Genomic DNA, 16,078 nt, shown 5'->3' with positions numbered 1-16,078 from the left:
TATCGTCCGTATACTAGATTAAAGGAGGTGAGAGATTTTCTTCCATACGTAGCGATTAAGCCTGTAAACCTTAATTAGCTTTGGCCACTAATAATAGAAAGGCAGGTGTTTAATACTTAGTAACTTTGAAATAATAATATTTTCTAATTAAACTCTATATAATTAAAAGCTAATTTATACATTACCTAAAATGCTATAAATACATGATACCTGTCCCCTCCATGGCAAGATCTTATCTTTGCACCCTTCTCTATTACATACATTCCTTTTTTCTATTTCAGTCACTCTTTTGAACCTTTTCATCATGAAGTCACTCTTTTTAACCCTCATGGTGTTGACTGCCACGGTGGCGAGCCCGGTTTCCAAAATCACTCCACTCATCAAACCCGGCTTTGCTCCAACATTCATTGATACATTCTTCGGTTATCCAGGATCACTTCCCTCGTCCTCGAACTGGATCTTCGACCTCGGAACTTCGTACCCAGGCGGAGCAGAGCGATGGGGAAACAACGAGTTCGAAACCTACACCAAGGACCCTTCCAACGTACACATAACAAAAGACCAAAATTTGGCTATTACACCACGACTCAAAGAGGGTAAATGGACATCGGCAAGGATTGAGACTCAAAGAAGCGATTTTGTTGCTAAAGAAGGAGGGAAATTGCTTGTTGAGGCGCGCCTCAAAGTCGGTGGAGCGCCGGCCTCACAGATGCAAGGCATCTGGCCCGCCTTCTGGGCTTTGGGCACGGAGTTCAGAGGTAACTACACAAACTGGCCGATGGCTACAGAGTGGGATATTCTCGAGGTGATCAATGGTGAGTCGAAGATGTATTCCACCATCCACTGCGGGACTGCTCCTGGAGGACCATGCAACGAGTATAACGGGATTGGAAGTGGAGGCAGGGACTTTTCCAGGGGCGAGTTCCATACGCTAGGTTTCATGGTTGACAGGAGCATGTGCGGCGAGGGAAAGAACGGATCTTGGCGGGACGAGTCGCTGAACTGGTTTCTGGATGGAAAGAAGATCTTCAATGTCACGGGTGCGACTGTTGGGGACGAGCCGACCTGGGTGAAGCTGGCGCATAAGGAGCATTTCCTGCTGCTTAACGTGGCCGTCGGTGGAAACTGGCCTGGCCCACCAAACAATGCCACGATTGATGGGCCCTCGGTTAACTTGGAAGTGGATTACGTAGGAGTTTGGAACTCATTGTAAGATATTTATATTATCAATCCTGCCTTGTATTTTATTTCTATTATATATTTTCTATAGTTATATTCAAAGAAAGCCGCTTATATTATATTTTATTTTTTATTTTATTCATATCTTTAATTCTTAATAATGCATTAAGGTAATAAGAAGACTCCTTATACCTCTGCCAGTCAGACAACCGTTGCTGTCTCAGAATCTGATGTCTTTTAATGCTGCGGTCGTGTAAGACGGCATGGTGATAGCAGGAAGAGTTAAATCGAAAAGTAGGGGATAACGTCACGGGCGACAGAAAACAAAAGGTAAAGTAATTAGGGTAGGATATAAATAACAAAAAGGCAAAACCTTAAATAATTCGAGTTTCTCTAGACAAGGCATCAATTCTTAGGTTCTACTTTCTCAGAGATTAAAGGTTTCTTTGAGTTGATTTATAAGATGATAGGCCTAAAGTTGCCTTCCCCCTTGGGGGTACTGCCTGAGGTTTAACCTTTTAGACAGCAAGCGCTTCCGCAGCTCAATCATCTTGAATCGGGGGCTACGAAAAATAAACTGTCTCTCATCGATGATGCAGCTTCGCCCTCAGAAGGTCTTTCAGTAGTTTGAAGCTACACAGGCACCTTTGGGCTGCTCAAGTTGTGAGGCCTGGTAAGTACGAAGGAACCTCACCAGGACCGAAGACCTTCGGAACTCTAGAGTGGCATTTGTCCTGCTTAATATTGATTGTGAGGAGCGCCAGATTCAATTATGTCTTTCGTCGGTCATACAATTCGTAGATCAAACACCTTGTATCCCAATTGAACCACTCGATGTGATATCAAGGACAAAAACACGTAATGCGCGTCTGTTGGCCTTTACCAGTCAACCAACTCTGGGCTAACGGGCAAAGAAAATCTGGATCATGTCAAGATGTATGCCAGGAATCCTCAGAGGCCAAGGCAGCGATATGTGAGCCTGGTGATGGTGGTTTTCAATGATATGAAGCGTAATTCAAGAGCGCGCGGTTCGGTGATACTTGGGTGGAGAGGTGAGAAAGGTGCGAGCGTATCACCACTGACTATATCGACCTTCCAATGGCAATTCTGATAGTAGAGTCGCTTCTTCCCATCGTACAAGGGAATAGTGTTGATATAGGTCCCGGACTGCGAGGGCAAGAAACCTGTGTAATCACTTCTAGCTATCCTTAGTAGTGGATCAATTGATCAAGGCTATCGATATTGAGAAAAATACTTAAAAATTGAATAAATATAATAATATTATAAAAGGAAAGTATAAAAAGTAATTAACTTGAATTAAATTAAATAATTACTAAATTACTCATCATATATACTTATTTATCCCTTTATTTATTTAAATAATAGAGGACTTCAAGGTAAGTACAGGGTATACACAAGGGAAACAGACATCAGGCATTAAGCACTCGCCACAACGGCAATCTGTTAGACATTACGTGTATTCGGTTCATTGATGTGAATTGGTGTGTATTCATGTTGTGTTCTGTTGAAATCTACCCCTTAGAGGTTTTACCATTTCGGCTGTAATCTTAATGTATCCCTGCTTGCACGTGAGGCCCCAGCACCTGTTCAACACACCCCCCCAGACTGGCCATCGTGGTTCAGTCTGTGCAGTCCGTATTCCTATTGTCAGGTTGGCCATCCTTCCGATCCCTTATTCGGCTTTTCCTCCATCGAGATGTTCCTCTGTTCTGACAAAGTCATCCGCAGTGAGTTCCTTGGTCCTTCTCTCTTGAATCCTGTCCTTGATATCCACTAGGCCAACCTGTGTGACGAACTTCTGGAACTGCTGAGCGGGTAATGCCTTCGTGAGGCCGTCCGCAATCATCTCGGTGGTGGGAGTATGCCGGACCGAGATCCGGTTAGCGAGTGCTTCCTGGCGTAGCCAGTGGTTATGGATGTCGACGTGTCGAAGTTTGGTCTGCAGGAGCGCCACGTCGGCATTAATAAGCCGAATGGTCTGCGCGTTATCGCACTGAATAGTAATTCTTGAGTTATCGAGAGTTACGCCGAGCTCGGTGATTAATCTGGAGATGAACATGGACTCCTTCGCAGCCTGCGCAAGTGCCAGCAACTCCGCCTCTGTTGTAGAGGTAGTCACGGTGTCCTGCTTGTTGGCGCGCCATCCAATAATCCCTCCAAATAGCTTCATCACGTAGGCTTGCGAGCTCTTCCGATCGATTGTGTTGTCGGCAAAGGAAGCGTCACTGTACACATCAAACGTGTCTGTTCCGCCGAGTTGTAGCGCGAGTGCCCTGGTGTTTTGCAGATACCGGAATAGGTGGTCCAAGGCCTCATGGTGATCGTCGCTCGGGTTCATGTTGAATCGACAAAGTCGAGAAACAGCAAAGGCAATATCGGGTCGAGTGATTACTGCCAGGTAGAGCACTGATCCGGTCTTGCGTTGATACTGCTGTATTGACGCTGTTGATGCGCGCTCTTCGTTCGGAAGAAGTTCTTTCGTGGTCATTGGAGTGAGGGAAGGCTTTCCCCCTTGAATCCTAAAATGACTAGTGATCTTATCCACGAATGACGATTGCGACAGCCAAATCAGACGTTGGTTTCGTTCGCGAATAATCTCAATTCCAAGAAACCACTGTAGCGTATCTCCTCCAGAGAGTTGGTATTTTTCTCGAAGCTTGCCTATTGTCCATTCGACCGATTTTTGATTGGTCTTCTCGTAGGCAACAATGAGGTCGTCCACATAGAAGAATATCAATATTCCTCCTTTCGAGAGACAGCATGGCTCATGAGGTACAGACTTGAACCCAATGTTCGTAAGGGTGGTGGTTAGTTCTTTTTGCCAAAGTAGTGGTGACTGGCGCAAGCCGTATAGTGCTTTCTGAAGTTTGAGAACCAGGCCAGGCTTTCGGTAGCCTCCGGGCATCCGCATGTAGACGTCCTGCTTCAGTTCAGCATTGACAAAGGCGTTGACGACATCATACTGGAGAAGTTCTAAATCAAAGCGAGCAGCTATAGCCATGAGTGTTCGGAAAGATCTGCCGGCAAGTGTGGATGCATAGGTATCCTCGTGTGTCGACTTGACCTGTTGATCGCCTCGTACAACGAGCCGGGCCTTGCACTTGGTGAACCATCCGTGCTTGTCGAACTTGTACACATAAACCCACATGCAGTCCAGGAGTTCCTTGCCTGCGGCTTCTTCTCTCTGAACCTCACGCCAGGAGCGCATTTCTTTATGGCTTTCAAGATGAGTCTTTTCTGCCTCGCGGAATAGGTCACCTAGTGGATGGTTCTTGAGGTCTTTATGCCTTTTTGGCAATATTGGCATGTCTCGTCGGTGTATTCGGCGTTGGCCGTCACCTAAATCTGTCAGCTTTGCAGATTGTGTTTTGCGATTGGGAGAATCCATCAGCTTAGTAGATTCCCCTCGACTTCCCGTAAACTGAGGTTCTCCGCTATCAGGGTGGCAGCTGGCCGAGCTCGCCTGCTTCTCGAGCTTCCGCTTACTCACCACCTTGCCATTCCAGGTCCCTTTCACAGATGCGAGTCGACCGGCATTAAATGCGGCCTCCCAGTAACTGCTCGGAGTTGAAATGACACGAGGGGCTCCATTTGCGCCGTCTCGTCCCGGGGAAGTGCCAGCGCTAGGTGGGACATGCACCATCTTCGCAGCTCGTAACTGAGGGGGGTTTTCCCCCTCCTTCCTCACGGGAGGTTCTCTGATAGTAGCGACCAGAAGGGCAGCAGGCCGTAGAGGGCAAGTCTCCGGGGTCAGGTAGGGAGTGAATCGAGCGGTCGTGTAGGGGTGATCAGTCCCGTCAGGCTCTTCTCGATTGCGATCTCCTACGACTAGTGTCCTGCCAGTCTCACCCTGCGTAATCGTGGGATCACGTTCAAACCCTCTATGTGGATAACTTGCAGCCTCCCGCTCAAACGCTAGTCCTTCAGGCAAGGCGCTTAATTCCTCGTCTTCTTCTTGGGTAGAAGCATCCAGATTTATGCTAGATCCCTGTGGGACCTCAGCATCAGTGAGATGCTGAATAAGTTCTTCTTCGTTTAGTTCTTTTAAATCATCCTTGAGGTGTTGCACATCCCCAGAGAACGTCTCCTTCTCGTTGAAGATCACGTCTCTAGTGGAGATGACCTTGTTGGTCAACGGATTCCAGACCCTGTAGATGTTTGTCGAGTTATACCCGACCAGGTATCCTATCCACCCTCGGGGATTGAGTCGTTGTCGCCGATTCTTCTTTTTCAAAGCATCGGTCGTCATCGCAAAGGCTTTACAGCCATACACGCGTAGGTGTGTTTGATCGGGCTTACGCTCCGTGACAACCACGCCGTCCCTAAAGGCAAAGTAAGTGTAGAAACGCTCATATGGCGTCTTCCAATTGTAGATATACTTGGGTGTCCTATTGTATAGGTATACGGCAGCACGCCAGATCTCAACCCAAAGGAACGAAGGCAGCTTTGCTCCGATTCTCATCGCGCGAGCTTTCTCCTTGATCACACCCCCCGAGCGCTCTGCGCCGCCATTTTGACTTTGGGCATATGGCGCGGAGGGCTCTAGGCGCATCCCGTTTTTGATACTGAGGAAGTCACTTACCTGGTGACTATCCGGGATCTCGTTATCACACTCGATGACTTCGGGTCTACACTGGAGTTGTCGCTCTAGTGTTCTAAGTAGATGCTCAAGTGCACCGATAAGCGTTGGTGCAGTTCGATCGGGAAGATAATAGTCCCAGATATAGCCAGAGTAACGGTCGGTAACCAGCATAGCTGAAGTGTAGCCTGGATCCCCACTCATGTCGTGGAAATCAATAGTGAGTCGGATTCCAGCCTTCTCGGGTGGAACTCGTCTTTGTCGACGGACTTGGCGCTTCACCTTCGCCATTCCACAAGCATCACACTCAACCGTGGAGATCCCTCTGATCTTCACCCCCCGAGATTGGCCCACGAGGTGCTTGAGTGCTTCAGGCCCTGGGTGTCCAAGTCGAAGGTGCCAAAAGGTTTCGTCTCCACTGCGAGGAGGGCGTTTAGTCCACGAATCATACTGTTTCCGTTTGGCTAGGAATGCCGCTGCCGTTGTTGATTTGTCGATATACTCCAGTACGTACTGGTCGAAATGATCCGTCAATGTGCAGAGGATTGAATCATCTTTCCTGCGGATTTGGTTGCTGTTCCCTTTGGTATCCCAGTAGTAGCCCTTTTTCCGCAACTGGCGGTATGACACAATATTGCACGCAAAGTTTATGCAATGAGCTACATCTCGCAATCTGAGAAGAGAGGGTCCTTGAGGTCCTCGAACGCGAATATCCACGTTCCCGTACCCGTGAATGGCCACTGGTGACTCCCCTGCGTAGACGAAGTCTCCAGACGGCGCCGGTCGGTAGTTGAGGAACCTGCATACTTCATTGAAGATATGGATTGTCGATCCAGAGTCAAGGATGGCAGAATGTCTGAGAGGGTAGGGGGCACAGTTGAAGGCTGCGATAAAGTTGTGCATCACTAGGTAGCTTGCCTTGACGTGTGCCATACCCCGCCCAAGTCACTCGTCCTGAGTGGTTCTGTCTCTACTTTTGGACAATCGTTTGACTTCCTCCACCAAACCAGTATCGTTCTTGAGACGGTCGTTTATTAATCGTTGTATCGCTTGGTTGGGCTCCCATCCTTCGGCTTTCTGGGCTGGGAATAAGTACCAGCAGCCTCTCCAGTCATGGAAACCCAAACATCCTCGACAAGTAGGGCCGTCCGGGTTCGGATTGACGGTCGTCTCTGCTCGTTTTCGTTTTGTTGATACTCCTCTTCCGCCGCCTCGTGCTCTACGCCCACGGCCTTGGCCTCGCGTATCTCGATGTGCATAGGATGTTTCGTCCGTCGCCCAATCTGAGGCGTCTCCTTGGACTTCAATAGTGTCATTATCGCGGTCTGTGATTTCAGGTCTGTCGTTCCTGGATGCAGCGCCGTATGTGGCTGCGAATGCGCCTCTCTTGATTCCTGACGGCCTTCCGCTAGCGTTGGCCATTTTGGCTTCGTATCGAATGTCGGCAGCGACCTCTCGATAGTTGAGGGAATTGTTGAGGATTTGAGGGCGTCGGTGTTGTCGGAAAGTAGATGCCCAGCTGGGGAGGACGTGATACATTGCTCGGTTCAGGTCTTCCGCCCAGCATTGCGCGTCGAGGGCATCGGGGACTTTCTTGCTGATCGCTTCGGCCATGGTCGTCTCCCACTCCGTGACCCACTCGTTGAGTTTGTTGATCTTCGGGGCTGTATGTACGGCTTTGTGGTACTTGTCGCGCGCTTCGGGTCGAAGGCGTTCGTTGTATACCACTCCAGATCTTCGTAGCTCCTGATACCACTTGTCTAATCGGTCTCCCGTGACGCAGGATGTTTTCTGATACGTGGCCGAGACCGTCTTGAGGACAAACTCGACCAGCTTCTGCTCCTGTTTCTTCGTCTCTCTATACGCCGTTTCTTTCAGAGAGTAGATCCTGATATCATGCTCGTATTCCGCTCTTCCTTCAGACGTCAACTCTCCGATTCGCCGGGGCGGTACGTAATCTGAGCTGGGCGTCATTGTGCCACTATCGGGATCGTCCGGATCTGCTTGTCTGGGGTAGTCTCGGATTTCTGGAAGTTCTGGTCGCTGAGGCCATCGGATACGATCGGTTGGATCAATATACTGCCACAGGTCGTAGGCGTGCGCCAGTTTCTTGAATTCGTTGGACCAGGAGTCCCAATCCTCCGGAGACGCGTAGCTAATGGTCCTCTCGGCGTGTTTGGCCGACATGGTGATAGAATGAACCGAAAGTCGTATGCATTTGGGTGCGCGGGTCGCTGAGATGCAATTGAGACTCTTAATTGTTAGACATTACGTGTATTCGGTTCATTGATGTGAATTGGTGTGTATTCATGTTGTGTTCTGTTGAAATCTACCCCTTAGAGGTTTTACCATTTCGGCTGTAATCTTAATGTATCCCTGCTTGCACGTGAGGCCCCAGCACCTGTTCAACACAATCTTTGCCTCCATCAACCGTTGAACCTGATGCGACCATTGTACTTGTTTACCTGCATCTGAGACTTCTACAAAATACGCCAAAGGACTTAATTTGCATCACTGCTGAGCTGGCATGGCTCTGGACCGAGTCAGTACGTTGACCCGTCTCCCTTCGCTTCCGTGGCTGCGGGGGGCATTGGCGGGATTTCGGAACAGCGCGTTGTGGACACGCCTAAGCCATAACGCGCTACCGACCGCGCGTCTCAGATGGTGCGTGGGGACAATCGCCTATTCGCTCATGCGTCATCACCCAAGATGGAACTCGGTGGTGGTGATGACCTCGGAACGGAAAAGAACGCGACACGTCCGCGAGAGCTTTTCGACTTCTCAATCCTGGACAGCAGCGCCTGTTCCAGAAGTCTTCCGGCCGCTGCCGAGGGCTCAGAATTATGAGCTGATCAGAAATCGGCAGACGTTGGTCTTGTAGTGAATGAGAGCTCCTGACGAGCTCATAATGAGCCTGTTTTATATGCGAAGTCCACAATAAGAGTCACGATTAGTTCATCTTACTTATCCTTTCAGTACCTATCTGGGTTATACGCATGCACATACATTAGTGAGACCTATTCGTTATCATAATCGCCACAGACATCTCTCACATTGACTGTCGTGTCGGCGCCAGAAACATGACACAAACTCGCTCTCCTGCGGGATTTCGTGATTACATCCCGCCTGCGGATGCCCCAAGAAGCATACAATTGGCAGAGTCTGACACTTACCAGTGGGCTGACCATCGATGCTCTGAGCCATTCATGATCGGGTGGATGAAGGCTTGGAAAGAACGCTACGACCAGCCTTATAAGGGAATCACGACAGATGGAAAGGTGATCCCCAACCTGTTCCGTCTGGCAGACAAAAATGAGAATTTCGGAGCTCCAACACATGCTGTCAAGGCTGCCCAGAACGCCATCAATGCTGCATCAGAAGAGGAGAGAGAGAAACTTCTCAGACCGGTTGATGCACCAGAATGGCGCTTTTGGATGAACCCTGAGATTTATGTCTTCAAGCATGGTGTGCGACTGGAAGAAGCCTCCAAGGATCTTGTCGCAGCTTTACATGTTCTTATGCAAGCGAGTCTATCAGCCGAGGGATATGAAAAGGCTCATGGTTGTATGAAAGTCAACCAATTCCTCGGCGAGGTAGTCAACGGCACTAAAGTTCTAAACGAGAACTCGTACAACTTTGTCATCTTCGGCACACCATCTCCAGAAGAGCCATGGGGCTGGCAGATATTCGGCCACCACCTCTGCATGAATTGCTTCATGGTCGGAACGCAGATGGTGGTGTCGCCTGTCTTTATGGGTGCTGAGCCTAATATCATTGATGCAGGTCCTCATGAGGGTCTTGAGCTCTTCGTTGATCAAGAACAGACTGCCCTCAGCCTTATGCAGTCGCTTAATCCCGAGGTTCAGAAAGACGTTCAGATCTACAAGAAGCTGAGTGGCGACGAGTACCCTCCAGGACGATGGCATCGAGCAGATCAGCGACATCTCGGAGGTGCTTTTCAGGACAACCGCATAGTCCCATACGAGGGTGTCAGGGTAACAACATTCTCCGAGCCTCAACAGAACGCGGTCCGCAAATTGGTCAAACTAAGTTTGAACTACCTCCCGGAGAAAGCACTAGCCTCCCACCTTGAACAAATTGCTAGCCACTGGGATGACACGTGGTTCTGCTGGATTGGCGGATTTGGAGACAGAGATGCCTTTTACTACAAAGTGCATTCTCCGGTCATCATGGTTGAGTTCGATCATCATTCGGGCGTCTTTCTCAACAATAAGGAGCCTCTTCCCTTTCACATTCACACTCTGGTCAGAACCCCAAATGGTAATGATTATGGGAAGCAACTTTTGAGACAACACCAGGAGCGGAAGAATAGAGTGTAGCCACTATACTACAGATTCACTGCTGTGAACAGTTGTTCCTGCAGATCTGGGAGGAAATTACGGAGTTAAGGTGTCTTGAAGTCGAACTCCACTTATAGTCAATGCTTCAATCTCCGCTCGTATTCTATACGGTATATCAATACTTCCTAAATAAAGTTTTCTATTCTCTCAAGTCTCCACAATTAAACTGTTACCATTTTTCAGTAGTACAACTCCGCTTTACTCGAAGCTCATCCTTTCCTTTAGTGAGCGGACTTTTGGCGTCCTAGCTTTCGGCATCCAACTTGCATTAAATCCGATCACATCATGCCAGTAGATATTGATTCAAGAGGAGTACAAATACTAGACATCAGTGTGAACCTAAGAAATGATCAAGCAAGCAAATCAACCTTTTCTTCCTAAATCAAAACCACCTCACAAAGTTTTCAAAGAACAAAATGTCCGCACCCCCTTCGCCTGATGCACCTTGGTCATTGAATGGCAAGACTGCCATTGTGACAGGAGGCTCTCGCGGTATTGGGCAAGCTATTTCCATTCACTTGGCACGTAAGGGCCTTACCAAACTGGCAATCACATATGCAAGCAACATCGAGGCTGCAGAGGAAACTCTAAAGAGATGCCAGGAACTCGGCGTGGAGCAAGCAATCGCCATCAAAGCAGACGCGCTTGATCCTCAGTTCGGACCGAAAACCATTGCTGAGGTCGTCAAAAGACTAGACACTACAGTTGTCGATATCCTCGTTAACAATGCCGTCTTGGCTGACCCTGCCAAGGCATTACCGATTAAAGACACAACCTTGGACGTGTTTCTCGAGATAATGCAGGCAAACGTTTACGCTCCGGTTTCAATCACAACGGCCCTGCTACCTCATCTTCCCGACTACGGAGGCCGAGTGATAAACATCTCAAGCGTTCTAGCCTACCAAGCCAATAGCGATCCGACTGTCGCCTATGGAGCTAGCAAAACCGCTCTCCAGAGCTACACCCGAGCCTTTGCCGAAAACTTCTCCAAGTTGAAGAAAGCAACGTTCAACAGTGTCATTGTGGGCCTAACAGCCACAGACTCGATCAAAGCCAGCCAACACATGATGCCACCAGGCTTTCTCGATGGGCAGATCCGAGACACAACCGCGGGAGAGAGAATTGGTGTTCCTGACGATATCGCCTATGTCGTGAGCTTCCTCGCAAGTGAAGAGGGTCGTTGGGTTAATGGTGCTGCTGTAAGTGCTAATGGCGGTAATAAGCTTGTTATGCCTGCCCTTGGTTAAAGATAAATGGCTAGGATTTAGTTACAGAGGTTATATTTATTAAACTATCCAGTCTTTACCGAGAATCTGTCACCTTGTTTTCTTCCTCTGTCTCATTTACAGGATTGTTGGATATCAGTACAGAACAACAAAGGAGTAGAGGAAAGGCGGTTGAAAAACGAACAATGTCCAAGCAACGCGGCATCCAGCGTCCATGCTCCTCTGCCCTTCCACGAGAATCTATGACATGTATGCAAGCACCGAACAGACACCTGTCAGACGTGCACGATAAACTTTTGACCTGAGACTCCAGATCTCAACTTATCTAGTCCTTGCTGGATGTCACCATGGCCCTTGCCAACAATGACCGGGGGAGGCTGGAGTTGGAAGCTACCTCGGCGAATAGATTCGGGCAGAAATTCCTGCCATATGTGGTTCAAAACCTTGCTTTCATCATTATTCAAGATCTCAAATGCAAGTGCTACCGAATGATTAATATGGGAAGCAAAATCACAGTATGTGCTCGTGGCTGGCCTTACACAATGTGGGGATGAAGTTCTTGGACAACTCGATTGTTGGTGGCACCACAAGACCAACTTTGTGGCTGCCAACTTGATCGAGGATTTCGCTGACAGGTCTCATGGATTCTGGCTCTGAAATAACGTCAAAGATGCCAACAAGTTCACGACCTGACAGCACAGACACAACGTCTTGCACAATGGTTGGACTTTTTGTAGTCAAGGACGGTAGTCGCACCAACGGATTTGACGAGGCTATGATTGAGCTTCGACGCCGTGCTTATTACTTCCAGACCAGAAGCGACAGACAACTGAATAGCCGTAGAACCCTCAAGATGATCCGCCCCAGACCAAAATGGCCTTGCCACTGGGCTGAGGGTTTAGGCTTGGAAGTGGCAAGCCTAGGTGAGAGCGGTGGTATAGGTTCACCGCTGCCGTAGTCACAGCAAGGGGAGCCACAGCTGCCTCGTCGAAGCTCAGACTGTCCGGAATTGGACAGACCAACGAAGCAAACAGAATAGGGTAGAGCTGGAAACCACCAAATGCTGGGTCGTTTACTCCCAAGCCAATGCAGTATCTGGATCATGATTAGCTTAGTTGTTTGTTCCTTGCACCGTGGGGCAAAGGGGTTGGTTACCCCATGACACGTTGGCCCTTTTGAACATGAGTGACACCTTTGCCAACATCTTCAACATAACCTGCAACGTCAGCGCCGAGGATGAACGGGTAGGTCTTGACAAAGAAGTCTTGTTCTCTGTTAGGATCATGTTAGATGGATAATGAGCTTTTTTCTCTACGACCAAGTGATACTTACTGGACCTTCCATTCGACTGGATTCTAAATATGGGATGACTGTTAGTGATGGAGTGTTCCATACAACAAACTGTGGCTGCCTTCTTACCAGAGCATAGGTTTGGGCCTTGATGATAACCTCACCCGACTTCGGAGTCGGAAACGTAGCTGGCCCCACTTCCAAGGGATAGGACTTTGGTCCCCTGACCCAAGCAGCTCGATTGGTCGGCATTTACTTTACTGCAAATGTCTTTTGGGGTCGTGATGGTGATAAAGCTTGAAGCACTAGCTATGCAAAGCAGTGAAGCGTTGACTGTCTGTTGAGCAGAGATCTGGAGTTAATGTTCTTTAAAACGAGAAAGTAAACTGTTATGCTTCAAGGAGGCTTTTATAAGTAAACAAGGTTAAACCTTCAGCTACGAAACTCGGAGTCGGTGAGAATTGCCTGTCGACTTGTATGGTTAGGAGCACCTAAACATAGCTGATTCTCAATTCGGACTTTAATCTTTACCGATGTCCGTTCTTTGCATCGGAATAATTAAGTAAGAGTCGAAGCACAGACCAATAGACATTGCTGCACTAAATTAACAGGAGACTGTATCTATCCCGCTTTTTATAGAACCTTGGCCAAAACAGTAAAGCCAGGTTCTAATCAACGGGTACTAAATCCGAATTTTAGTTCTAAATCTGAGAATATACTGCCACTTCCAGACTCTTACCTCTCCCTGTTTCTCTACCCTTAACATATATTATACTAGTCTGCTGCGATAAGAAACACATCCTTGCCTTTCGCCAAATTAACCAACAGCGAACATCTTGAGCTGAACCGTACTGCAAGGCCTAGACTGAAACCATGATGGACCCAGATAATCTAATTTATCGCTACTGCCGACGTTCGTTTAGCCGTGAAGAACACGTTCGGAGGCATCTGGAGTTGCGCCCTTTTTCATGCGCTGTCTGCTCTTTACAATTTACAAGGAGTTAATTTACATCTAGATATCACTTGACAAAGGTCATCTGGCTAATGAAATCAAGAGAGACATACTAAAGCGGCACTTCAACTGACCAGAACCAAGCTTTCCCCATGTCAAGTCTTGGTTATGTTCCTCACGCATGTGCCAATTTCGCCAAGTCAAAACAGAAGATAGCCTGAAGATATGCCAGATATTCTTTGTGCTAGGAATCGACTTTATTATACATGTTCAGCACTCCGCTGGTGTGGCTCGTGATTATTATCTATACTTGCTGGTAAACAAGTGGGCTTAATACCGGCCTACATAATCCTGGCTTGAGTTTCCCCGTTGGTGCGGGCGAACCTATTGTTCTTACGAAAAGCTCAAGCTCAATCAATCGAACTCTAATTTTAAGCAGGACACAGGGTCACCATCGGTTCATATTCTATAGGGCAGGCATCTATGTTTGTATTTGTACTGTACGCATCTCCACATTGGCACTTTTATAGAGTAATGCAGTTCCGGTTACATCAGCTTTTTCAGATTATGTTCCTAATTATACTCGTTAGCAAAATGAGACTTGGATAAGCATGAGGTGATGAGCTTACTGGCTTATGACTAGTTTCATAGTCAATGTGCACAAAGGCACGCTCAATGACGGGCAGCTTCTCTAGCTTAATCTGAAGGTCTTCCGCAACGTCATGTGCTACTTCAACTCGCTCGTTGCGATCAATCACTATGTCGACCTCTGCAACAAGCCGGGGGCCCGAGTAGTAAGCCCTCACTGTATCGACCTTTTCGATGAGAGGCGAGTGTGTCATCGCTAAACAGTCAGTATTCACCCTATAAGCCATTGGGGTAGTATACTCACAGATATATGTGATGAGCTGTAGGATGTCCTTGTCCGCGGTGACACCGATCATCAGTTGGAACTCGTCGTAGGCAGTATGGAGCCAGAGGCCAGCGATGAGAATGGATAAGATGATGGCGCCCATCGGGTCAATCCACCACTTCAATTTGGAGCCACCGACAGATGTGAGAATGCCGAAGCCGTTGATAAAGAGGTCATTTCGGTGGTCGCGCCAAAGGATGTCCACTTGACTGTAAATGTCCTTCACAGTCCAGCACAAGAAGAAAAGCCCCAGCTTGGTAGCAAAGGCAACAGTCACGGCAATGACCGACGGCAAATGAAACTTGTTGGTCTCCTCCTCAGATCCGGCGGCCAGGTCACGGGCAGACATGACGATAAGGACCAGTGAGACGGAAAACATGATGAAGGAGAAGACGATGTTGCCAGCAGTCGAGATACGGGCTCTGCCTGAAGGGTATTTATTCGGGTCGACTTTGTTGACGGCTCGGTGGGCCATGTACAGCATTATACCAGACATGGGATCGAAGACGGAGTCGGCCATAGTGGTGAAAAGCGAGAGGGAGCTGGATGAGATAGCGCCATATAGCTGGAGACCGGAGAGGATGATGTTGGCGACCAAAGAACCTTTGACGCAGATGTTGTACATGAGTGTGTTGGCGCCGTGAGCGTCTGTCACCTCTTGCTCGTGCTCTTCCACCGACTTGAGCATGGCCCGGATGCTCTGGTTCTGTGTTTCGTAAAACTCCTGCAGCGGGTGATTCTTCTTGAGACCTAGACGACGCTTGCGTGAGGTGTTGGCTCTGGGCATGTCGGAATCTAGCTTGATGTGTGCAGAAAGCCCCAAAGGATCGTCGATATGATGTTGGACCTCGACATCTTTTCCTTGTACATGAGCGCGGGCATGTACTGAGCTCATAGTGATCTTCTCTGTCTGGTCGGCCATCTTGTGTATTAAGTTTCAGAAGGAATAATAACAAGTAAGAAACAAAAAAACCAGACGAAACAAGGATATAACAGATGGCAAAAAGAACGAATCATATGACAGGCAATTGCAGGTTTCTTTCTCTCCCAACAAAGGGAGCCATGTCGCCGGAGATTATTCTGTCATTGCTTCCCACAAAATAGTGGCGTCTGGGCACGGTGACAACACCGACGTTGGCATGCACAAGGACGCTAATCACCTTAGGCTGACTTGGCTGACTGGCGCGTAGTCATGTCTGCTCCACAATTAGCCGGCATTACCAAGATTCCAGATAAAGTCTATCTCAATTAAAGATGCATCTGCCTATAAATAGTTTAAGGATAAAGATAATTAGTACCTGCAATTATCTTTCATTGTCTTGCCATAAGTGGCCTGATTCATTCATTCAATAGAATGGCAAGTCTCAGAGGAGGGGTCAGAGATGGAAAAAGAGTGATCTACGGATGGTGGGCTCGGTCTTTAGGCAATAATTTCACCGATGAGATTTAGATCTCACGGAAACCAGCCAAACCGCTTAGTAATAGGATATCTGCGTTTCCGGATCCACTATCCCGCCAAGCCTAGGTCAAATTGGGAGTAGTGCACTGCCAGTTAAG

The 16,078-nt window shown here is 48.2% G+C and overlaps 6 protein-coding genes across 6 annotated transcripts; 4 read left to right on the top strand and 2 right to left on the bottom strand.

Annotated features, from left to right (window-relative positions):
* Positions 1 to 234: 234 nt before the first annotated feature.
* Positions 235 to 1,313, top strand: FOXG_10214 (uncharacterized protein). The gene has a single exon (XM_018389459.1). The coding sequence runs from the start codon at positions 305 to 307 to the stop codon at positions 1,211 to 1,213; it is 909 nt and encodes a 302-aa protein (XP_018247736.1). The 5' UTR covers positions 235 to 304; the 3' UTR covers positions 1,214 to 1,313.
* Positions 1,314 to 8,488: 7,175 nt separating this feature from the next.
* On the top strand, positions 8,489 to 8,626 carry FOXG_20250 (uncharacterized protein; the record flags this gene model as incomplete). The annotated part of the gene is made up of 1 exon (XM_018400514.1): positions 8,489 to 8,626. One exon carries the CDS (start codon positions 8,489 to 8,491, stop codon positions 8,624 to 8,626), a length of 138 nt encoding a protein of 45 aa, XP_018247735.1.
* A 233-nt stretch (positions 8,627 to 8,859) lies between these two features.
* Positions 8,860 to 10,119, top strand: FOXG_10213 (uncharacterized protein; the record flags this gene model as incomplete). The annotated part of the gene is made up of 1 exon (XM_018389458.1): positions 8,860 to 10,119. One exon carries the CDS (start codon positions 8,860 to 8,862, stop codon positions 10,117 to 10,119), a length of 1,260 nt encoding a protein of 419 aa, XP_018247734.1.
* Positions 10,120 to 10,556: 437 nt separating this feature from the next.
* FOXG_10212 (uncharacterized protein) lies at positions 10,557 to 11,387 on the top strand (the record flags this gene model as incomplete). Its single annotated transcript, XM_018389457.1, has 1 exon — positions 10,557 to 11,387. The coding sequence occupies one exon, from the start codon at positions 10,557 to 10,559 to the stop codon at positions 11,385 to 11,387; it is 831 nt and encodes a 276-aa protein (XP_018247733.1).
* A 489-nt stretch (positions 11,388 to 11,876) lies between these two features.
* On the bottom strand, positions 11,877 to 12,908 carry FOXG_10211 (uncharacterized protein; the record flags this gene model as incomplete). The annotated part of the gene is made up of 4 exons (XM_018389456.1): positions 11,877 to 12,139; positions 12,583 to 12,638; positions 12,699 to 12,721; positions 12,786 to 12,908. 4 exons carry the CDS (start codon positions 12,906 to 12,908, stop codon positions 11,877 to 11,879), a joined length of 465 nt encoding a protein of 154 aa, XP_018247732.1.
* Positions 12,909 to 14,066: 1,158 nt separating this feature from the next.
* Positions 14,067 to 15,823, bottom strand: FOXG_10210 (uncharacterized protein). The gene is made up of 3 exons (XM_018389455.1): positions 14,501 to 15,823; positions 14,238 to 14,452; positions 14,067 to 14,181 (listed from the first exon to the last, which is right to left on the bottom strand). Exons 1-3 carry the CDS (start codon positions 15,441 to 15,443, stop codon positions 14,155 to 14,157), a joined length of 1,185 nt encoding a protein of 394 aa, XP_018247731.1. The 5' UTR covers positions 15,444 to 15,823; the 3' UTR covers positions 14,067 to 14,154.
* Positions 15,824 to 16,078: the final 255 nt, after the last annotated feature.

The sequence above is a fragment of the Fusarium oxysporum genome, chromosome 11 (assembly GCF_000149955.1).
Source record: "Fusarium oxysporum f. sp. lycopersici 4287 chromosome 11, whole genome shotgun sequence".
NCBI lineage: Eukaryota > Fungi > Ascomycota > Sordariomycetes > Hypocreales > Nectriaceae > Fusarium > Fusarium oxysporum.
This window is presented reverse-complemented; position numbering and strand designations above follow the sequence as displayed.

What these genes read in the sequence shown, in the direction of transcription:
- FOXG_10214 (XM_018389459.1), top strand. Translation starts at nt 305, where the DNA reads ATGAAGTCACTCTTTTTAACCCTCATGGTGTTGACTGCCACGGTGGCG.
- FOXG_10210 (XM_018389455.1), bottom strand. Translation starts at nt 15,443, where the DNA reads ATGGCCGACCAGACAGAGAAGATCACTATGAGCTCAGTACATGCCCGC. An exon ending in ACAGCTCATCACATATATCT is followed by an intron (nt 14,453 to 14,500) that starts GTGAGTATACTA and finishes CTGACTGTTTAG; the next exon opens with CGATGACACACTCGCCTCTC. An exon ending in ATGAAACTAGTCATAAGCCA is followed by an intron (nt 14,182 to 14,237) that starts GTAAGCTCATCA and finishes GAGTATAATTAG; the next exon opens with GAACATAATCTGAAAAAGCT.